Source organism: Hyperolius riggenbachi, chromosome 7 (genome assembly GCF_040937935.1).
Source record: "Hyperolius riggenbachi isolate aHypRig1 chromosome 7, aHypRig1.pri, whole genome shotgun sequence".
Lineage (NCBI taxonomy): Eukaryota > Metazoa > Chordata > Amphibia > Anura > Hyperoliidae > Hyperolius > Hyperolius riggenbachi.
Window position 1 is genome coordinate 204,301,164 of NC_090652.1, and position 24,691 is coordinate 204,325,854.

Consider the following 24,691-nt stretch of genomic DNA (forward strand, 5'->3'; position numbering starts at 1 on the left):
TTCATAGCTAATACATTATCTTGTATTAACCATTAGGGTGCACACACACCTCCAGACTTATGTCTCATGTTTGGGTCCAGGACCTAATCTCCTAAGGCGACATCACTGGCCGGCCTGAACAGAAGCGTGTCAGCTGTGTAGCTGATGATGCACACTATTGCTATGTGGGGTGGGCAGAGCAGCGGCGCATGCGTGACATCATGCGGCGGGTGGTGGAGAAGCGCAGACAATGCGATCAGCACCGTGAGGGTGAGTTGATCTGCTGGGCGGATCGCTCCAGGGTCAGCGGCTGTTGTAAACACGCCTGACTATCGTCTGAGGCAGTCATTATTGGCCTATTATGGGCTCTAGTACTGGTAGATTTGGGTAAAACATTTAATAAACACAATACAAACTAAGGGTTAACCAAAATCTTAGACTTGATTTGCTGTTTGTAATATAAGAACCTGAAACTTTCTGAATCAAAACCCCTCCTCCTTAGATCATGTATAGAGATATTGCTCTCTGTATAGCTTTATGTATATTTTGTATACATTTAGCAAATAAAAGATCTACATTCCAGATATGGCAAGTCATAGCAGCACTCTGCCTTTTTATCTTGCTGTTGTCAAGCACAGCAGAAGTAAACATCGTAGGACTCATTGTTAAATAAAAAATGTTGTGTTTTAATCTAGAGATTAACACATTTACCTCTTGCTGGTTTTTCATTCTGCTGTTTAAAAAGCAATTCAGTATAAATCAGAATTGTAAGACACAAATTGCTAATCTGTAATTGCATACACAATCCTTGTTAAATGAAAAAATAAAGTTTCTTGTAAGGATCTGTGAATTATCCATGTATAAGCTGGTTAGGATGTTCGACAAATACAAATTTGCTAAGCAATGTGTGTGAGCCACAAAGGCATTGCAAATTTTGGTGACATATGGTAGTTCCAGTAGATGGTAGCGATCAGGTCATTGGAAGGGTAGGGATGGCACTTCTGATATTAACAAGGTCAGGATATCTAAAACCAGAAAAACAGGAACCCACTAAGGTTCTCATGAAAATTTTCCGAAGAACAAGCAGCTGACATAGAAAGAAAAGTAAGAATTCTATGAGTTTGGGTACACTTCAAAAAAATGCAAAGGGACTCATTACTGTTGCTTCACTGCTTTGAGAGCCACAGGGCCAGTGCATCTACGCAGGTCAGCTGTTGCTGCATGCTGTCAGTAATCCACAAAGGCATTGATGCACAAACCCTGCAGTAATCTGCATACATACTGTACTTTTTGGGGCAGCAGGTTGCTGCCCAGCAAATGCAAAAACACAACATGAAGTTTACCTCCAGTGTGATGCTGGCTACTCCCTTCTCTTTCAAGAACTTAGGCCACACAACTACTGGGCACAGGAGCTTTGCATGCAAAACTTGTGACAAGACTATATGCTGTAAAGAGCTGCAGAAAATGGTGGCATTTAAATATTACCAATATATAAGAATTAATAAAAAAAAATATAGCCCAGGAGCTGGATTTGCAACCATACGGTTGCAGTGGATCCGATGTACATCCGCCATGTCTTAAAATATGCATTTTTGTATCTGTTGGTGTATGTTTGTTGCATGCGCTTTGTGTTTTTGGAAAAGGACAGCAATGGAGACTGCTTACTGCATTATTAGAAAGGTGGACTGGTCTGGGTGTGATGATAGCATATGCAGTGTACAAAATGAGGATTTTACTACTGCAGTGAAGGCAACAGATACATTGATAATGGACATATTTGAAGGCATCTTATAGATAGCAGCAGGGCTGTGGAGTCGGAGTCGTGGAGTCGGGCAATTTTGGGTGCCTGGAGTCGGAGTCGGGAAAAAATGCACCGACTCCGACTCCTAATGAATTTGTAACTGTAATTAAAATAGAAAATATGATAAAATGTTCTATTTCTCAGATAATAGTCATTAAAAATAATGTATATATACAGTATATATACAGTAATAGCTGTGCTTAGTCCACAAAAATGAAATAAACCAATCAAAATTAGTTACTTGTGCTGCTTCAATAAAGCAGTCCCCGTATTTTTAAAGTCAGATATACATATCTGATTGTGACTGTATATATGATGTGTACACAGGAATCTCTTATATATACTAAATAACATCTATGCTGTAAGTATAAAGCGTGATGTGTAGCCATGTCACTAATAGAGATGGTCAACGAGATGGAAATAATTCTGCATTGATGCTGATTTATGCAAATGTATGCACTCCCTTTGCTGATGAAATCAAATAATTTGATATGTTATTAAAATTTAGTTTGGTGACTACAAATTAAAGGGTAACTGAGACAGATGAAAAGTAACGTTTTATACATACCTGGGGCTTCCTCCAGCCCCCTTCAGGCTAATCAGTCCCTCACTGTCCTCCACCACCCGGATCTTCTGCTATGAGTCCTGGTAATTCAGCCAGTCAGCGCTGTCCGGCCGCATGCCGCTCCCACAGCCAGGAACATACTGCACCTGCGCAATAGTGCTGCACAGGTGTAGTATGCTCCTGGCGGCAGAGTGTGTGCATGCGCACTACGCCAGACTGGCTCAAGTACCTGGACTCATAGCAGAAGATCCAGGTGGTGGAGGAGGACAACGAGGGACTGATTATCCTGAAGGCGGCTGGAGGAAGCCCCAGGTATGTATAAAACTTTAATTTCATCTGTCTCAGGTTTACTTTGTTACACAGTAGTACTATACTCTACATATGCACTCTCTACAGAGCTGCAGGGAATCCACTGAGAATGCTGTGCACATTGAACACAGAGGTGTTGTCTGTTTACAATCTCCTCATTCCCCTGCAGAGTACCTGCACATCATTCTTACATGTACCCACACTTACATTGCCTAGGGCCTGATAGATGTTCTTTGTTCCGGTTTGTACCTTTTACAAGTACTCTTACCAAGGACTAGTTTTAGTCTAAAGGGAATAAATATAGTAGTCTACATATCCTTCTCACTTCAGTTGTCTTGTAAAATTCCTAAGCGTTGGCAGTTAAGAGACGAATTTCATGTTACATACTTTTAATCAACAAAATTGTAATATGCAAATTAGAGGAGTCTGAGTCGGTGGAATCCTAAACTGAGGAGTCGGAGTCGGTGGATTTTTGGACCGACTCCACAGCCCTGGATAGCAGTGGTTATTTTTTCCTTCGTTTATGGCCATCATTCTGTTCTCTTCCATTAACACTTTTCTGAGTCATGAAATGATAGGTTAGACGCTTTATTTTCTGAGCTGTCGCTAGGTGCATGCTTGTTTAAGTTAGATACTTAACGTTTAAAGCAAAAATTCAATACCACAGCCAGATATATTGTTTTTAAAAGTGCATCATGTATTATTTCTGTAAACACTTCAGTAATGGCAGCTTCTATACAGTATATTGCTGTACATTAAACTATAACTAATTTAATCAAGTTTTCTGAGATTTTGATCTTGGAGTTTTCATAAGCTGTAAGCCATAATCATCAATATTCTAGCACTGGCTTGAAGTATCTTGCATGTAATGAGTCTATTTCATATATTAGTTTCACATTTTAAGTTGAATTACAGAAATCAATAAAGTTTTGCAAGATATTCTCATTTTTCAAAATGCACCTGTATATACAGTACATAGATGCAGAACAGCACATTGAACCAACACATGCATCCTAAACCTGACAATATTACATTTGAGAAGACTATGTGCCATTTATCGATAGCTAAACAGGTAAGGGCGTAAGCATTTAGGATACATAAGCATAACAATAAAAAAGTGTGCACATTTCTTTGTCAAACCTAGTGCCCACAGAAGTATATCTTAGTCACACCGATTTCTATTAGCTCTAATTAGTTGTGAGAGTTCAACTGCAGAGGCACTGTCACATAGTGCTGTGGGTTATTTCCCGCTAAAGCTGACCTGAACTCAGAACTTCCTCTCTACTCTAAAAGATAAGCAACAGCATAATAAGCTTTACAGAAAAAAAACATTTCTTTGTTGCAGCCTACTAAACTCCTGCAATAAATATGCAGTGTGTCTACTTCCTGCTTTCATGGAGACAAAGGGTTAACATAGTGTGTTTACAAATTAGCACAGGCTGCCGAAACTGCCGAATTTCTATGCTGACACAACTGAGTGATCAAATTACACTTGTGATTAGTTACAGCTGAGGAGGAATTAGATAGGCTCTTCACTCAAAACACAAAAGGGGTGGATTTATCTGTGTTTTCCTTGTGTCCTGTGCATGACTTCAGGTTCACTTTAACATAAGAAAAAATGAAACACAAGCTTAGGTCTAAGTAGGATTAGGATTTAGAATACATCTATCTCATAATTTTAAGCTACATACACATACTAGATTCAACTTGGCTGATAAAGACTGCTTCTGCCAGAATCTAGCATGCATACAGGAGCCCCTGATCCCCCTCAGTGTGTCGGCATCCAGTCTGCCTGGTGAATCAAATCTGATGAGCACTGAATGAGGAATCAGAATCATTTATTTCGCCAAGTACAAAGGGGGATGTACCCAGAATTGATTTTGGTTCATACAGGTTCTGGAAGCAGGAGGGGATAATGTCTGAAAGCCAAGAGCCGAGGCTTTCATACTACGGCGCCACCAGTCTCACTATGCATCATATATTACCCTCAAAAAGACCTCAAAGAAAGTGGGGTACAGAGGAAGGCGAAGGTTCAGCAGTGATGGCCCAGTTCTTCATGAAAATGAATGATGGTTGATGCTGCTGTGGGCCCTTTTACACTTAATCAGTTGCTCTCAGTTAAAACGGAAAGAAAACTGATTTTCATAAGTGCCCATGTTTCCCTATGGCACCTTTCACACTTAACGCGTTTTAACTGAAATCTTTGTCACAATAAACTGCAATGGAAAAAACGCGTACTAACGCATACCAAAGCGTACTAAAGCACACTAACGCACGCCAACTGATTAAGTATAAACGGGGCCTGAGGATCCCAATTGCTGGAATCTGACAGTGCTGGCCAAGGTGTTCAGTTCAAAAGGTTTAGTGGTGTCAATTTCTGTGGTGGGTCCCGACTCCTGGCAAGCATTCAGCAGGGCTGTTCAAGATAATCTGGCATTCGCATCAAGTCATACAAAGCGAACAATGATATTGGTATGATTAGCATTCGATCAGATTCCTGCCTTAATCTTATGGTATGTTGAGTGGAGTGGTAGACTAAGGAAAAAAATATCAGGGAGATGCCAATTGTTTCTATGATCAACTACAAGAAGTAGAGTATATGGCCAGCTTTAACTCAAGAGGGAAAACTGTTTCTTTAGAGATCAAAGTTAATGGAAATGTGTGCTTGTGGCTGTCCATATTTTACTTTCCAATTCCATTGAATTGTATGGTATGGGAATAATGCTTCCAAAGTACCAAGATAAATAACAACTTGTGCAAGTATTTAGAAATGGTAGCTTCTGGGTTATTGCTTACAGGAACCATTCTATTTTAAGAAGAAAAAAATGTAATATCATAATGTGATTGTTATTCTTACTATTTGGTAAGGCAACTAAGTAAGGTGAAATCTGATCTATCTAATGTTTAGTGAGGTTGTACATACGCATAAATAAAAATCTTTTCTCTACCCTCAGTCTGTGCTGCGGTTCACTGCTGTCTTTCATGTGACATATTTTACTGAAATAGATTTGCTGGTCTCAAAGCTTCTGTTATCTGTGGGGTGTGAGTGGCCTGTAGCGGAAACCTCAAGAAGAAGAGGAAATGGTGTTGGTTTGGTTTAGGGGAGAATTTTCACTATTTACATGAAGTATATTTATTATGCTTGCCCCATAATGATGTGAGCGAATGTTTTTTGATATGTTGACTGTGCACATCCTATCTCTATTTCCATGCATGTATTTATTCCTTTGTTTTGAGCCACTAAGTATTTTGAAGTAATTTGTCTGCAGTAAAACATTTATTTATTCTCTCTATATTCTATTTGTAGATGGAGCAGTTGTCCGATGAAGAGCTTGACCATGGAGCAGAGGAGGACAGTGATAAGGAGGACCAGGACCTGGACAAGATGTTTGGAGCCTGGCTGGGAGAGCTGGATAAACTTACCCAGGTGAAAATCTATCCCTGTCATGAATGTATAACATTCACATACATGGACGTCACTGGAGAGGCAGGTACAGTTAGGGAGACTTCAAAGCCCAGTGCCAGGCACTAAAAAGTTATCCAATAGATAGATGTTTCATCTCAGACTTCAAAAGATAGGACGCTAGCTTATAGCTTCTTTTTGCAAGTCGCACTGGTTTTAACTGTATTTCCTAACTGAAAGCTGGTAGTTTAACTGGATTCCATTAGACACTACTTTGGGTTAAAGGTAGGTTGAATAACTAAGACAAAAGTTGGCAGAAAATATTTAAATTGCGTGTTATACAGTACCGCACTGTAGTTCCGCTTTCAGATTTGTTTACACAGTCTTTTCAAAACTGGGACATGCCTGGGCCTCCTGGGCCGTGGTACAGAAAATGAGAGCATTTACTGAGGTTGCAAATAAATTTTTTTTTTGTTGTTGTACCTGTTGAGGACACAGATTTAACCTGCAAGGTCCTTGTCTGAAGCACGTAATTTGTTCCAGGACAGGAAGTGGTTAGAGCACAGAGGCAACAAAAGAAATGAAGCTAGAGGTTGTGTCTCCAGGCAGTTTACATTAATATTTTTAGAATGCCAGAACTTATAAAGAAATACTATTGGGTTGTTGTTTTTTTTTTCGGTCAAGCTGATTTTTTGGGTTCCAACAGTTTGTGTCACGTGACTGTAACAAGCATGTTGCCAGGGGTGTGAGTGTACAGTTTAGGTGCCCATTAAAAAGAATCTGTACTCTAAAATTCTTACAATAAAAAGCATACCATTCTATTCATTATGTTCTCCTGGGCTCCTCTGTGCTGTTTCTGCCACTCCCTGTTGCAATCCTGGCTTATAATTACCAGTTTTAGGCAGTGTTTACAAACAAACTAACCAGCTTGTGATAGGCTCAGAGAAGCACAGTCTGTGACTCACACAGAGCGTGGAGTGGGTGTGTATAGCTTCTGCCTATAACAGCAGACAGCACATTCCTGCCTGAGCCCGACAAAGCCATCAGAGAAAAGATTCGATTATATAACAGAGATAACACAGCCACTGTGCAACTAGGAAAGGCTGCAGTAATTCAGAGCACATTAGAACAGGTATAGGAACTTATAGGATAGAAGACATGAGGCTGAACATTTTGTTAGTCTCTTTAACTGTACAATCCTGTGGCTGTTTCCGATGGCTGCAGTAATCGATAGAAATTGATCTTGCCCATTAATGGCGGAAATCATGCTAACCAATTCGATCGAATTAATGGAATCGATCCATTTTTTTTAACAATCATATTGGTTAGCAGGAATCCAACCGTTAATGGACATGACCAATGGCCTCTGATTACTATGGTGATCGGAAACCATCGATCGGCCACAGGATTGTACCGTTATTGTGTACTTTAACCTCCTTGCCGGTTATCCCGAACTCAGTTCGGGGTTACCTGCGCAGGAGGATTTTTCAGGCCCCGCTGGGCCGATTTGCATAATTTTTTTTCCTACACGCAGCTAGCACTTTGCTATCTGCGTGTAGTACGCGATCGCTGCCGATTCGCCGCTACCCGCCGAGCCGCCCCAGACCCCTGCACAGCCTGGCCAATCAGTGCCAGGCAGCGCTAAGGGGCGGATCGGGATTCCCTCTGACGTCACGACGTCTATGACGTCGGTGACGTCATCCTACCCGGTCGCCATGGCGACTGGGGAAGCCCTGCAGGAAATCCCGTTCTCAACGGGATTTCCTGCATACTCTGATCGCCGAAGGCGATCAGAGTGGGTGGGGGGATGCCGCCGCTCAGCGGCTATCATGTAGCGAGCCCTGGGCTCGCTACATGATTTAAATTTTTTTTTTTTTTTTTTTAAAGTGCGGCGCTGCCTCCTTGCCGGATTTTTTAGACCGGCAAGGAGGTTAAGGAACATCTAAACTTAGTTTGATTGCTTTAGATCTGTATAGTATTTCAATATTTAACATTGTGTTCCTCTTCATTTTTCTAGAGCTTGGACACAGAAAAGCCAGAAGAACCAGTTAAAAGATCACCACTTCGACAGGAGACCAACCTTGCAAACTTTTCATATCGGTTCTCCATGTACAATTTAAATGGTAAGCACACATCCTTTGCTGCTAATTCTAGTATGATGAGATAAAAAAAATGAATGAAAAGTGGATCTTCAGACGATCAGCTGAAATGCATTTAGACAATTGGCCAGCCAAATGATTTTTAGTTCTAGCTTGCCAGACCAGTATACTACTATCTCCTGATTAGGCTTTGTGACGTCCTGTGTCTCCTAGCTGCTCACTGGACAAATTAATTTCCTTATTATACTATCTGGTTTGCTACCCACTGTGCCAAAATCTTTAAACTGTTCATACATTTATTTTCAACTGTATACTTGACTGATGATGTGCCAGTTAACTGTATGGATCACGTAGTCAGTCAGGTGATGTGGAATGCTATCCAGGAAATCTTTGTGGTAATTCAGTTATAAAGTCCATTCAGTTTACCTGCATGTAAAAATGTCTAACTGATATTATAATACAGCCAGATTCAACAGACGTTTTACCAGGTGCATGGGGGTGGCCCTTCCTGCATTATTGAGTTCTCTGTCATACTGCAGTGTGTGGGTAGAACTTCTGTGGCCTCAGAAACAATACAGTATTGATAAGAAACCGGTAGTCAGAGAGGCATGGCAGCTGCCGTATATAATCCTTTTTACAAATGTTGCTTTTAAGGCTATTGTGCTGATCGCGTGCCTCCTAACCCTCTGAATCTGTAGGGCATATTTATCAAAACTAGTGTAAGGAAAATTGGAAAAAAAAATACAGAAAAAGTGGTGCAGATACTCAGATAAAGAGTTCCAAGAAGAGCTGGACAATGAGATGCCAATAAGGCCCCGTTCACATCACAAACGCGGATGGCCATGCGTGCGGAACGCAACGCGTACGAACGCACGCCATCCGCGTTTGTGTGCGTTGCGTGGCTGATCCCATCACTGAAAAGTGATGGGACAGCCACGCGTTTTTACAAAAAATGCGTGCAGCATGCGTTCCCGGTCCGCACAGGTCCGGAACGCATGCAGTGTGAACATCAGACATTGCACTCTATGCAATGTCTGATGTCGTGCGTGTCGGCCACCTGCACGCGTTTCCAAAACGCGGCTGGAAACGCGTGCAGTGTGAACGGGGCCTAATTCTGAGTTGATGCAGATAGTTGAACTGGTTTTAAGTAAATGTATTCAGCATTGAAATTGACCAATCAAATGCTACTGGATTAGTGTGAAGAATGAAACCTATCCTCCTATGCTGTGCAGCAAGATAGGAGGCAAGGCTGCACGGTTTTTCGGTTTAAAACCGAAACCGCGGTTCGAGGCAAGACGATCTGCTGATCGTCAGTACCTTCGGTTTTTCGGTCCGCTGTCTGTAACATCTTGCTTCTGGCCCCGCTGTGCGCAGATTGGCCAGAAGCAGTGAATATGTATAAGTGTTAAAGAGCGGGGAGCGGATCCACTAGAGCGAGCGGCCGGGCACATCATACAGCATTACCTATCACTGGCTAGCGATGGAATGACGGTGGCGGTAGGCGGAGCTGTATGCTCTGTACATCTCCGCCTACCGCTGCCGTCATTCCATCTCTAGCCAGTGATAGGTAATGCTGTATGATGTGCCCGGCCGCTCGCTCTAGTGGATCCGCCCCCCGCTTATTAACACTTATACATATTCACCGCTTCTGGCCAATCCGCGCACAGCGGGGCCAGAAGCAAGATATTACAGACAGCGGACCAGGCAGTGCAGACCGTGAGCCAAACCCAAGCCCCCCCGTCCCCGCCCAAAGTGCGAAAAGCAGGAATTTAAAAAAATCGGGGAAAAATCGAAATTGCAATTTCTGAGAGAAAAATCGCAATTTCGATGTTTCCCTAAAATCGTGCAGCCCTAATAGGAGGCTTCTAAGCTGCCAATACTGCATATAGAGAATACATTCCAAGGAGCAGTTTCGCTAGCTGTAAGTTATAGCTAGCTGTAAGTTATAATAATGAAAGATATTTACTGATATGTTTTGTATCAAGAAAGTGGAGTTTCGCTTAAAGAGACACTCTAGTGAGATATTGTAAAATGTATGTAGTTCGTTCAGTGTTCTCCCCAGACTCTTTTAGCCGGGTCCTCCACCCGAGTAGTTTTGGTTAGCTCCTGGCTGTCATCGGCTCATTTCCTCCTCTGTTGTAAGCAGAGTTGTGCAGAAAAGCGACTGTCCCGTATTCTTTCATCTCGCCCAGCTACTTTTTCATGCCACCCAGCTGTAAAAAATTTCTGGGGAGAACACTGGCGTTATACAGGATACACAATTTTATGTTAATCACCCTGGTTCCAGTATCAGAAACAATTAATTCCTACAGTATATGGATATATTGATGTATACTGGCATGTAATCCTGCCCTCCCAGTGATGCTTTCAATGGCTTGGCATGAACTAGCAAGTATAGTGAACATGGGAATGCCAAGAAAATAAAGGTGCAGTTAGAGAAATTGGTAATAGGAAATAATAATTCAGCCATTTATGTTAAGAGTAAAATACAGTCCACGTGTCTTACTTAACCACTTGTGGACCCACCCTTTACCCCTCCCTTAAGGACCAGCGTTATTTTTTGTGATCTGTGCTGGGTGGGCTCTGCAGCCCCCAGCACAGATCAGGTTTCATGCAGAGCGATCAGATCGCCCCCCTTTTTTCCCCCCTATGGGGATGGTGTGCAGGGGGGGTCTGAACGCTCTGGTGGGCAGGCTAGTTGCGGGGGGGGCACCTCAAAGCCCTCCTCCGCGGCGAAATTCCCCCCTCCCTCTTCCACCTGCTCATCCCCGGTGATCGGGGTTGCACAGGACGCTATCCGTCCTGTGCAGCCAGTGACAGGACGTCCCCTGTCACATGGCGGCGATCCCCGGCCGCTAATTGGCCGGGGATCGCCGATCTGCCTTACGGCGCTGCTGCGCAGCAGCGCCGTACAATGTAAACAAAGCGGATTATTTCCGCTTGTGTTTACATTTAGCCTGCGAGCCGCCATCGGCGGCCCGCAGGCTATTCACGGAGCCCCCCGCCGTGAATTGACAGGAAGCAGCTGCTCACGCGAGCGGCTGCTTCCTGATTAATCAGCCTGCAGCTGGCGACGCAGTACTGCGTCGCTGGTCCTGCAGCTGCTACTTTGCCGACGCACGGTATAAGCGTGCAGTCGGCAAGTGGTTAAAAGTACAGAATAAAGGTTATTGAACCTGGGCTACCTATGTTGTAGTTGTATGACTTTATTGCCACCCCCGTGTTTACAGCTTTAGCTACACCATCTGTGAAATCATTCATAAAAACTCTGCCATTATTTGTGTCAGTCACCATGAAAGAAAAACTTCTGGTTTATGAACAGATGACTGTGTTGCAAAGTGTTGACAGGAAGTAATTTGTTATATAGACAATAGCCATTTATATGAAAGGACATCAGACAACTCACATCCTACAGTGAATAAGTGACTATATATGGCAACATTGAGTTACTGTGTGGCGTATAGGATGCTTACTGTTTTACCCCATATTTTAGATTCTACGTAGTCCCAGTATTTCCTTACATTTATATTTTGTGTTTACTATGCTGAGCTCTGTAAAAAACAAAACAAACAAACAAACAAACAAAAAAAACAGATGTTAAATGTGGGTACAATATTTCATGCAGCTTCAAACATGACTCTTTTTGACAGCTTTTGGTTTTAGTTGTTTTTGAGTCACCCATCTGCAACAAGTATGCAGCCAATGGAGTCAGACCAGGGTCTAAGCATTTGATCTGCATGCCTATTATGGGCCAGTGACGTTTACTAGAGGTAGAGCATCAGCACAGAAGCCAGGCAACTGGCATTGTTTAATAGAGAATGGAGATTGCAGCCTCCAATTTACTGTCTTCATTCACCTGTATCCTTAAAGAAGTATATCACAAATTGCAGGAAGGTTGAAAAAATGACACCAATTAGTACAAAACACAAATTAATTTATGTAAAAATATATATAAACTTTATTAATCAATAATTTCATGCATTAAAAAAAACCCTGATCAACCAGAACCCATCCCTGCCCCCCTCTCCAACAAACCCACCCATGTCCACCCTACACAGATGCCAATAACTGATACAAAATGACAATAACAATCACTCTGTGGGTGATATGATTAGGTATCACTATTCCTTAAAGAAGCACTTCAGAAGGGTTTTACAAAAGTATCCCCTAAGTATATTACCAGTAGTTGTTGCAGATACGTTTAAATACATTTTTTTCTTTATTTAGAGAATGCTGTGAAATCTTGTTTAAAAAAATAAATCCTGAATAGGTCATGCATCATTGCATGAATTGCTTGAAAATATATAAATGTGTTTCTACACCCCTGTGTGTATGAATAAAGTTTCATTTCCTATCTAAATTATTTCCTTTAAAAGCGAGACACTTATCTTAGTCAAGTAATCTTCCCCAGTTACCTTTCCGATTCATTCCAAAACACATCTGACAGCTGACTTGAGTTTAAGGAATACTAAATGTTTCTTGCAGCTGATAACTTGGGAAGGCCAGAAAACTATTAAAATATTCCCATGACAGATCGTATTCAGTGGCCAATCCCATGAATCTTCACTAAGTTTTCCTTTTAATCTCCACTGACAATTGTGGCAGTTTCAGTTACTAGATCTGAATACTGTAATAGAGGAGATGAGCCAGATTGTTACATGTTTTTGTTATTTTACAACACCGACTAATCACTGACTAAACTGTTCGCTTTATATATTCAGTGCTGTTTGTACACTGGTGTACTTTTCTTTTTATAGCAATGTTATGCATATAATGGCAACAAGTAGGTATCACCAGCGATAGCCAAATTCCATTGACATGCAGATAATATCAATGACGGGTAAATATCAGTAGAATGCAGAAATACTACCTGATAAAAACACAGGTGTCTGTGTCCACCTGCATCATTGTGTGCCACCGCCATTTTGTGCAGATGCATGGCAATGTGGTGCATGATCGTATGCTTGCGCACAGGGGCTACGGGCACGCATGCGCGGGGCTGTGACACCTAGCACATATTAATAAACGAGTGGGCCTAATGCCTAGTTACCAGGGCTGTAGAGTCAGAGTCTGAGTAATGTTTGGTTAGTTTCATAAACTGCACGATTTTTTTTAATGATTTCATAGCCCTGACAGGGCTGTAGAGTCAGAACAATTTTTGGGTACCTGTAGTTGGAGTCAGTAGTCCCGTAAAACAAGGAGTCGAAGTTTGATTCAGATGATTTTTGTACCAACGCCACAGCCCTGCTACTTACCAATTACGGACAAACAGAAATTTCATTCATACATCAAATCCCCAGCACCACCACCACTACAAAAAATTAACAAATGCAGTATCAGGCTTTTGGATTTCCCGACCCCCATTGTCAGGCAGATGTATACTCCAAGGGCCAATGGGATGCTGGTCACACCAGGCCATTATAGACCAGTGTATGGTTACCTTAAAGAGAATCTGTACTATAATATCCTTACAATAAAAAGCATGCCATTATATTCCTTATGTTCTCCTGTGCCCCTCTGTGCTGTTTCTGCCACTCCCTGCTGCAATCCTGGTTTGTAATGAACAGTTTTAGGCAGTGTTTGCAAACAAAAGACTGGCTTCTAACCACAGTATCATAGACTGAGAACTAGCTTACTGTGTGACTCATGCAGAGCTTGGAGGGGGTGTGTAAAGCTTATGCCAATGACAAGCAGTGCTGCACATTCCACACATTCCAGCCTCCACTGGACAGACACACCAGAGGAAAGGAGATGAGATTTATTACAGAGACAGTGCAAGTAGGAAAGGCTGCAGTAAGACAGGCCACATTAGAACAGGTATAGGAACTTATAGGATAGAAGAAATAAGGCTTAAAATTTTGTTACAGAGTCTCTTTAATACTACCCCCTTTTCTTCTTTATTTTTTGTATTTTACTCCTCCTTTTTCCTTTTTTTCTTTTACAGGTTTGTATTGAATCTGATTCCCCCCATAGTTTGTGCTTCCTTTTTTCACACACCACTGCTACCAGTACCCCTAAAAAAATATACAGGTAGTCCTCGGTTAACGAACGAGATAGGGACTGTAGGTTCGTTCTTAACCTGAATCTGTTCTTAAGTCAGAACATTGTGCCATATCTGTCCCCTGTACCTCCTGTGTGCCTCCAGTGTCCCCCTCTTTGTCACCTCTGCCCTTTGTACCTGTTTATACAAGTTTAAAAGCCATTTTTTCTTTGATTTTTTTAAAATTGATTTTCTCAAACACTACATGTCCAATTAAAAAAAAAAATGTGTGGCTTGTTCCCATGGAAACAGAGAATCCATGCTGTTCGTATCGGTGGGTTGTTCGTAAGTCGGGCGTTCGTAAGTCGTGGACTACCTGTAATTGTAAAAAATGAATAGCTCTCAGTTTGCAGTATACAGTACTTGAATTCCTTTGGTTTTTTAATCTTAATTCACCATCAGCACTTTTGATTCTTGTTTGCCACAAGATCTAGAATGCTAACCATTATATGACAACCTGGCATATATTAATATTTAGCTTTACAATTTGTGTTTTTGTAGAAGCTCTAAGTCAAGGGGACGGTGTGGACTTAGATGCTCTTATGGCTGACCTCTGCTCTATTGAGCAGGAACTTAGTAGCATTGGAACCCAGTCCTCCAGGAACACCCTGAAGTCTCATGACCGTAAATCATCCCAGAAGCCACCTGCTGGCCGTACAAGCACCAAACAGAGCAGTTTAAGAGGATTGCCGACTTCTTCTGGCAAAATAACCAAACCTGTACATGGTAATTATTCCTTGGATGACATTACTGCACAGTTGGAACAAGCCTCTTTAAGCATGGATGAAGCAGCTCGTCAAACCGTTGTAGAGGATGCTAAGCCAGTTGTAACCATCCACCACAGGCGAACAGCTTCAGCGGGAACAGTCAGCGATAGTGATCTCCGATCTGTTAGCAACTCTTCACGTTCTAGCATCACCTCAGCGGCTTCCAGCATGGACTCCCTGGATATTGATAAAATGACAAGACCTCAAGATTTGGATTTGGTTCAGCCCATATCTGAGGTAAGATACCTAAAGTTTTTAAGTGAAAATAATTACTTGGTGCATTTTACCTCACACTGCAATATATTTAAAATAGGTTCATATAAAATATAGTTCTGCAGACCATCTACCATATATTTATGATAAATAACTTAGTTTTCCATGTTAAGTAGCTGAGTGAGGAAAAGCAGTATAATTTCAGGCTTTCAATTTTATTAGCAAATGTTATGCTGTTGGAATATTAATTTTGGTTCTCAAGGCTTTGAGTAGCGAGATTGAAATGTCCCAATTAGATTTTCTTAGTTTGATGACACTGCTGCCAGATTCCCAGTCTTTTGTAACTAGTTCACAATGTGTATTCTTGGTGAAGACTCTTTCATCTTGGACACTTACAAGTGTACTTTTTAGACAAGAGCATCCTTTAAGTTCCTTTCCCTGCGGCCTTACATTTTATTCAGCCTCTCTCAGCCATGAAAGTGACAGTATGTTCCTGCTGCAGTACACTGTCAAAGGGCTCTTAAAAGAATGCTTTTCTTTAACAGTCTTGAATACAGCCTGTCTACCTCACCAATATATCCGACTTCCTAAGCCATAGCAAAAAGGCTGTTTATTCTTTTGATGTGTTTTAATTTCAACAGAATACTTGACTTGAATTTCAATGCAAGTCACAGCAAGAATAATTGTTATTTTGTTAGCACACTAAACTATGGTAATTTCTTGATTTTATTTTGTTTCTCCATTAGCATTCCCTTGTCTATGACCATTAATGCTGTTACGTTTAGTCAGCTTTGGTTGCAAGCTATTGTATTTTGCAGCATTATATGTAGACCTGCTAAACAGTCTGTATGACTGTGCATACTGTACTATGCTTTTTTTTTTTTATTTATTTCATCCATTTCTCCAATAAAAGTGTGCCCATTACATTTCAGTTTCCCTCTGTGTGATTTGAGTGCACAAGTTTGAAAATGCACAGAAGTTTTGTGTTGGGTTTCTGTACTACGAATCAGCAGGTTTGAAGGTTTTGCTTACCAAGAAAGGCAGCCTAGAAAGGAAATGACTTAGAGACAACTTTGGTTAACATGTATAATTACCTCACAGCGTACATGGCAAATTAGCTTTTTTATTCCAAAACCAAAAAAAAAACTGAGTACAGGTGTGAATCTCTCTAGCAAGACGTGGCATGGCTAGAGGGATTCAGATGCGTCTCGCATCAAGGCTGTGCAGACATTGCCTCTCGCAAGACGCAAACTTGAACTGAAAATAAATTTGAGATTTTTTGCAGAGTAGCAATAGTATATAGTACATTCCTGTTGACCTATTATCAATTTAAGAGGTTAAATGTTAACTCTGAAGTGTGTGCAGAAGTTTTGTCAGTGTGATGTTAAATCTGCTTCATTCAGCTTAAACAACCCCCCCCCCCTCTTCCCCCCCCCCCCAAAAAAAAGAGAAACGGCTAGCTTTGGAGCTTTTCATGTTACCAGGATTGTTTGCTCACCCACATGGGAGCTGAGGCTGACTGTTCTATGGCCCATCTACATACGATTGAGGCCTCTTGCACACTGCACATTCGTTTCCGATTCCACTTTTCAAAATCTGATTCCGCTTTTTAATCTGAATCGGTTTTGCTTGCACATTGCACATCCTATTCCGATTGTTAATCTGAATCGTTTTTTGTTTTGCAGTGCGATTTTGCCGGGTGGGTGGGCTATATGCCATTGCCTGGTGGGAGGGTGGGCTATATATGTCATTGGCTGGAGGGAGGGTGTGCTATATACCACTGCCTGGTGGGTGGGCTATATACCATTGCCTGGTGGGGAGGGTGGGGCTATATACCATTGGTGGGTGGGTGGGTGGGGAGGGTGAGCTATACACCATTGCCTGGTGGGGAGGGTGGGCTATACACCATTGCCTTGTGTGTCGGTGGGCGATATGCCATTGCCTGGTGGGTAGGTGGGCCACCAAGTGACTGTGAATCTATATGTTATAATTATAGCTTTCACACTATTTAAATTTTGTTTAAACCTTGTTCAAGTTCCTTGTCGTTTTATTTTATTTGTATTTTCTTTTTCAATGTTGCTATGGTGCATAAAATATGCTTATGTATACATATCCACAGATATATGCACCAATTTATGTATGTACTCATTTCTATTCTACAATTTAATTAAAAAAAAAACGGAACAAAAAAAAAAAATGTACAGAGCTGCGCCAACCCAACATGCAGACAGCCTGTTTCGGACATGTTGTCTGCATGTGGGGTTGATGTGGCTCTGTGAAATGTAAAGCTATAGGTGTGTTCTACACCAGCGGTTCTGGATAGAGGCTTGGCTTCAGGGGCATGAAGAGATAATTTGCATTTTTAGTAGCGTTGCATTGTGGATAACTACAGATGTTCACTTAAAGCTGAATTATTGTAAATGCCTTTTGTTTTAAAAAGGCAAATCACACTAAGCATTACTTTTCAAGTAGGAGGGCTTTTTGGTCTCTTTTAGTCTGCTGTACTTAGTGGTTTTGGGTAACCCCAAGTTGCTTGGTCACTCTTCTGTAATAAGAATTATCAGAGTAACTGCATTTTTTCTCACTGTGCTTGTCTGATGGTCACATGGCTTTCCCACTGGCTGAATTAAGAGGAAGTGAGCTGTAGAGTACTTTGCCAAGTGCACTTGGCTCACAAAACAAGTGATCTGTCCTCCACTATACACCATTTGTATCCACTTTATCACTCTGATCGTTGTTAAAATTTGCAAGGTTCAATCTTGGATATTAGTTGAGCTTTATATGAAATATTTATTAAATTGTTTTAATCAGAGTAACCTCACACTACATGGTAATACGTAGAATTGTCCTTTGTATACAGCCACATCACCCTTTGTGTGGCCAGCATTAAACACAGGTTTTTGATGTCTATGTATTCACAATTGCCATGATGAAATGTAGAGAAAACACCTCCTGTTTACAGTGAAATAACTAGAATGTAGACAGTGTGTGTAGAATGATCATTTCCATTACAGTAGCTATTTAATAATGAGCCAGTCCAAACATCTGGGCATAATTGTGCATTAGAGAAAATTGGTAGCAATTTTCAAGTGTGATCATACAAGTAATATCAAAATTACTAGCTGGCAGGAAAAACTTCACCCTCAGTGTCACAGTGTCACAATTAAAAATCCACCATTACGAGCAAAGCAGTCATTTTACAGTGTTGAACCTTTTACAATATTCATTTTTTTGGCCAGTAACAAACATTTCTTTTCAATCTTATGGTTTAAGGCAGCCAACACGTGTCACTGACTCTTCCACAGTGGATTTAGTACCAGTATTAAATAGTCTATTTCTATAACTAATGTTTTCCATTTACCAAGCCTGCTTACGTTTTCAAAAGTCACATTTGCAGCAGAGTCGCATTTATAACTGGTGACAACATTATGGAATTCGGCCTTAGTCAAAGGAAAAACATACTTTTTCCATCTGTGGAAAGTAAAAAACAGAGGAGAGCCTTGGATAGTCTAAAGATGTACTTTTGAAGAAAACACTTCAGAAAAGCTGTTTATCACTTTTCTGTTATACTTGTAGAAACCCAACTACCTTTATAGAGCATACATATATTTGCGAGGTATGATGCAAATGTAATCAAGCCTACACTGAGTAGTTTGTGGGTTTAAGGTCCAGCAGGAGAATCTGGGCATAACAGTCAAGCCATATATTGTGCATATTGGTTCACCCATTAGTACTTGATAAAGATATAGACTTACTGTGGAGTAGAAAGCACAATTGCATGCTGTAGGGAAGAAGGAAAGACAGGGCAGCCAGTGTCTTTTAGTGGTGAGTGATGACACCGCATCCTGGTGTTTCCGAGACAATGGAGGTATACCTGCCCTAGCGCACATGTTCAGCTTGCCTTTTATGCTGCCCCTTTTGCGTACATGCTGGCTTCTAAAAAGGCTGGGATCAAGCATAGTTCAAATTTGACTGTTAACTGTTTAGATTAGCTAATTCCCCATCTTGGCATCCAGTCCACTACCCTTGGTATGCAAGTGGATATTGTCGGTTTTGATTAATAGGATCCTTGTTAGTGCTTTACTTTCGTCACTTTTCATAAATGTTTTGGCACAACTTTGCATTGCCATAAGTTTGCTTGACCACCTAAAGGTGCCCATTAACAGTGTTTTTTTTAACAGTCTGTAGAATTGGCTTTTGGTAATTAAGTCGTTTATGGACATGACTGATCATTTCCAATTGACCACTACGGCAGTAGAATGGCTGCAGGCTTGTTCTGTTAATGGACACCTTAAGTATAACTGGAGGTGGTTAAAGTGTGGGTAGAGCAAGCAAAGGCAGCCACAACTTCCAGGTCAGGCTTTGGAAACTGCTGACACTCGGCTGTGCTTCTAGCTTGACATGGGGGAATACTCCACAGTGCTTACGAGGATCAGAAGTCAGATGAAACTGGGTTGAAGCGCAGTCAAAGTGTTGCATGACGCAGTGCTTACTTCAGTTACTTTGTCCTTGCTACAGAGTTGCTGACAGATTCAAGAAAGAGGATTATATCTGCCAAAAAAAGATCCTTAAAGGGAACTGAGTAAAATGATTTAAAATAAACACATGATGTAGCTACAAATAAATATTAAATACTTACCTCGCCGTCAGTTCCTCTCAGAAGCTCAGCATTTTCTTCTTACAGTGATCCCTTCCAGTTCTGCAAGATTTTGTCAGAACTGAAATATACCAGTTGCTGTCAGTTATATATCAGCTGCTGTCAGTTACAACTGAATGTGCAAGGTAATGTCCATGTTTCCCTATGGCTCAAGTGAGCGATATAACAGTTTAACTGTGTGCTGACCTGGAAGCTGTTATAGGGTAATGGCCATTTTTAAAGTGACTCTGTAACAAAAATTACAACGTTTTTTCTACCATCCTACAAGTTCCTAAACCTATTCTAATCTGTTCTGGCTCACTGCAGCTCTTTCTACTATAACCATCTCTGTAATAAATCAATGTATCTTTCCCCTGTCAGACTTGTCGGCCTGTGTCTGGAAGGCTGCCAAGTTCTTCAGTGTAGAACTGTTCCTCTATGCACACTCCAGTGTGTGTTTTATTTACATAAGCCAGCAGCTTCTCTGCTATCTTATCAGTGATAGAAGAGAGCTGGATAAAAATCCTCCTCTGGAGGCTGTGAAAGGAGCTAGTCTGTCACATACTGAGGAATTAACGACATAGGCAGAGCTGTCTGCAGGAAGCCTGTAATGTTCAGTGCATGAGAGAAGCTGGGGACAGAAGGTAAACACACACAAGTGATCTCTTGAGATTCAGAAGTAAGGCTGTATACAGCCTGCTTGTGTATGGATGTATTTTCTATGTGTGGACATGCTGTACATCAACCTACTTCCTGTTTTGGTGGCCATTTTGTTTGTTTATAAACAAACTTTTTAAAACTGTTTTTGACTACTTTTAATGCGGCGAGGAGCGGTGAAATTGTGACAGAGGGTAATAGGAGATGTCCCTTAACACACTGGTATGTTTACTTTTGTGCGATTTTAACAATACAGATTCTCTTTAAAATGAAGGACAGAGAATTCCATCGATCATAGTGGACAAACAGGATGCAGGAGATGAGAAAGAGATTGATGAGCAGACTACATGGAGGTAAGTATGACCTGTGTATGGTTATTTTGACTTTTTTATTTTCAGTTCAGGTTTAAAGAGGAACTGTAAACAGAAAAAAAATCCTCTCAGCGATGTCCAGTAAAAATGCCTGGGACAAACCATTTTTACTCCTGGCAGAGTAACCGTTTTTTTTTCCTTTATTCCAGTAGTTGTAACTGTTATACAGTGAAGGTTGTAACCACCTTTTTTTTTACTGACTGATGTCATCTGAAGGCACCCAATGCATGTGTGGAGAGAAGTGCAGTTAGAGAACTAGCTGAAGGAGGCTAAAAGTAGTTTGTATATACAAACAAAATTGAATGGTTGTTGTAAAGCAGTTTTAGTAAAGTAATTGTAGCAGAGTAAATGAATGGAGAATAGTGATGAGCGTAATGACCTAATTACGTTTACGCGAAATGTCGCGTAATTCGTGAAATTAAGATTATGGCCATAATCGAAATTTTGCAAATTTCACAAAATTACATGAAATTTCGCGTTTATGGGGAATTTTGTAATTACAATAGATTTTTCATAGGTAGGATCATTTACGTAACACAAGCAAATCAGAATTTTGTGTTTTAACACGAAAATCCTTCAGTTCTTGAAATTGTGTTCCAGTCCAGAGCCTCCTGATACATTTAAAGCGACAGAACTTGCAGGGACCTTTGCATTATCAGATATTGCAAGGCCCAAAACCAAGTGTCATGATCACTAAACGCACCTTGACAAAGGGCTTGTGCACACCAGAGCGGTTCATGAGCGCTTTTAAAAATGCTTGGGGTCCACAGTGGCGTAGCTAAAGAGCTGTGGGCCCCGATGCAAGTTTTACAATGGGGCCCCCCAAGCACTCTATACATAACAATTGATACGGCGCACCAAAACCTGCCAAGGACAACCCCAGTGTCAGAGGTGCAAGAAGAGGATGGGGAACAGTGTGTTAAGGATTACTACTATTCAAAGCATCTATAGAAGTGATTATTACCAGCACAGGACCAATAGAGAGCTAATATTGTGATAGAGGGTGGACCTTTCGGGGCCCCTCTGGCCCAAGGGCCCCGATGCGGTCGCTACCTCTGCACCCCCTATTGCTACGCCCCTGCTTGGGGATAGAAAACCGCTTGGGTAATGTATTTCAATGGGTTGGTGCACACCAGAGCGGCTTGTTTTTTCCACAAACGCAAACTCGGGGGCTGCAGCATTTTGTAGATTTCTGAGGCGTTTCTGCCTCAATGTTAAAGTGTAGGAAAGTGGAAAACCGCTCTGAAAAACGCCAGATCAGACCAGTTTTCCAGGCGTTTTTTGGTTACAGAAGCTGTTCAGTAATAGCTTTACTGTAAGGCCCCGTTCACACTGCACGCGGTTCCAGCCGCATTTGGAAACGCGTGCAGGTGGCCGACACGCACGACATCAGACATTGCATAGAGTGCAATGTCTGATGTTCACACTGCATGCGTTCCAGACCTGTGCGGTCCGGACCTGTGCGGTCCGGGAACGCATGCTGCACGCATTTTTTGCCAAAACGCATGGCTGTCCCATTCACTTTTCAGTGATGGGATCAGCCACGCAACGCATACAAACGCGGATGGCGTGCGTTCGTACGCGTTGCGTTGTGCGTGCCCGTCCGCGTTTGTAATGTGAACGGGGCCTAACAATATTTGTAATCTGCTACACAAAAACCCTCCAAAAAATGCTAGGCATGTTTAGAAAACCTCTAAACATGCCTAGAATCGCTCTGAAATCTGCTTCAAAAACATCTAGCGCGTTGCGGATCCTCTAGCGGTTTTTGGTGTGCACCGGGCCAAAGAGCACGTCTTAGAAGTGGCTGCAGATAGAGCCTCCTGATACATTTAAAGCGACAGCACGTGTAGCGTCCTTTGCATTATCATTAATTGCAATCGATGAGTGACTTTCCTGAGTTTAGTCATTACCTATACTTAAAGGGAAGGTCCAAGCAAAAAAAAAAAATGAGTTTCACTTACCTGGGGCTTCTACCAGCCCCATGTAGCCATCCTGTGCCCTCGTAGTCACTCACTGCTGCTCCAGTCCCCCGCTGGCAGCTTTCTGACCTCGGAGGTCAGGGCCACATTGCATACATTTTTACGCATTCCAGCTAGTGCAGGAACAAAAATTTACGTGTTGCACCACTAACGCGTAAAAATGTATGTGTTAATGTTCCTGCACTAGCAGGAATGTGTAAAAATGTACGCAATTCGGCCCTGACCTCCGAGGTCAGAAAGCTGCCAGCGGGGGACTGGAGCAGCAGTGAGTGACTACGAGGGCACAGGATGGTTGCATGGGGCTGGTAGAAGCCCCAGGTAAGTGAAACTCATTTTTTTTTTTTGCTTGGACCTTCCCTTTAACAAAAGAAACTGCGCTCAGTGTCCTAAATGTTGTCAGTCCAGGCAGCACACTAAAAAAGAGAAAGAGTTCCCCAGGTAGTCCAGTCGAAATAGCAGCGCCAGCACTGTCCGTTTATGCCTCCTCAGGACCTTTAAAAGTAAGCAGAAAACAAGGGGGATGCCCTCATAGCGGGTAACACTTTAAACACAACACCCCTGTGCTCAAAAGGGTAATGCTGAGATGAAAAGGCTACCACCAATAGGATAGGAGGATATCACACTCCCCCCCGTTTGTCCCTGCTCACCAGATCACTGCTTGGCACAAAGCGTATCAACTCCCATAAGACGGTATCTACAAGGTATATGAAAGACAGCCTCTCATAGTGTAAAAAAGTTTTAATAAGGCACCCAGGCCCTGCTAAAATCCTACGTACATAAAAGTTTCTTGGTTAAAAGCATATCATAGTTACAGATCCAAATGCCGCCTCCGATCGCCTCCTGCGTATCCCCGGCTGGTATCCTCTGTACAGCGTGTATGCGTGCGTCCTCCCAAGCTCCGCCCTACGCGTTTCGTCACAGGTTGTGACTCATCAGGGGCACTTTACCTAAATGTGCATAATTACTATTAGGGATGGTGCACACCGAGCGGCTTTTTGAGTGTTTCTGCAGCCGCTTGCGGCTGCGGATACGCTAGGGTAATGCATTTCAATGGGGGTTTTGCAGAAACTAATACTCCCGGGGTGAGGCATTTTTTGGATTGCGGAGACGTTTCTGCCTCGATGTTCAGTATAGGAAAAACGCAAACCGCTCTGAAAAACGGCAGATCAGAGCGGTTTGCCAGGCGGTTTTGTTACAAAAGCTGTTCAGTAACAGCTTTACTGTAACAATATATGAAATGTACTACACTGAAATCCGCAGCAGCAATCCGCAAAACGCCTCAGAAAAATAAAAAAAAAAGCGTTTAAAAATCTGCTAGCATTTTGCGGATCTGCTAGCGGGTTTTGGTGTGCCCCGGGCCTGAGAAATGAAATTATGTCCATTTTGTTAATTCAAATAACTTTGTTTCTGTAGAAAACATGAAATTACGAAATTTTGCAAGAGCGAAGAATGCGATGAAACCCCAGCGCTGTTCCCACAATGTGTATGTACGTAATATGTAAGTGCGCGTTCACACATTACCTGTCCTGTGTTGCGGGTGCCCGTCTGTCTTCTGCTGCTTTTCTATTAGCTGCATAAACCACGCTGGCGTGCTATGCGGCAAGCAGAAGAGTGTTGGAAAATGCACGGCACTGCAACACAGGACAGGTAATGTATAAATGCACATTTAGGGCTGGTGCACACCGAGCGGCTACTTCAGCGTTTCTGCAGCCGCTTGCGGCTGTGGATACGCTTGGTCAATGTATCTCAATGGGCTGGTTCACACCAGAGCGGGAGGCGTTTTGCAGAAACGCTTACTCCCGGGGTGAGGCATTTTTTGGATTGCGGGTGCGTTTCTGCCTCAATGTTAAGTATAGGAAAAACGCAAACCGC

The 24,691-nt window shown here is 42.0% G+C and overlaps 1 protein-coding gene across 6 annotated transcripts in view; it reads left to right on the top strand.

The window, feature by feature from the left end:
- Window positions 1-24,691, top strand: part of RAPH1 (Ras association (RalGDS/AF-6) and pleckstrin homology domains 1) — a 281,232-nt gene that overhangs the window by 154,992 nt on the left and 101,549 nt on the right. For all 6 annotated transcript variants that reach the window (XM_068245017.1, XM_068245011.1, XM_068245015.1 and 3 more), the window contains 3 exons: window positions 5,962-6,081; window positions 8,075-8,180; window positions 14,698-15,200. In XM_068245017.1, coding sequence (XP_068101118.1) covers window positions 5,962-6,081; window positions 8,075-8,180; window positions 14,698-15,200 — 729 coding nt within the window. The remainder of the gene's footprint in view (window positions 1-5,961; window positions 6,082-8,074; window positions 8,181-14,697; window positions 15,201-24,691) is intronic.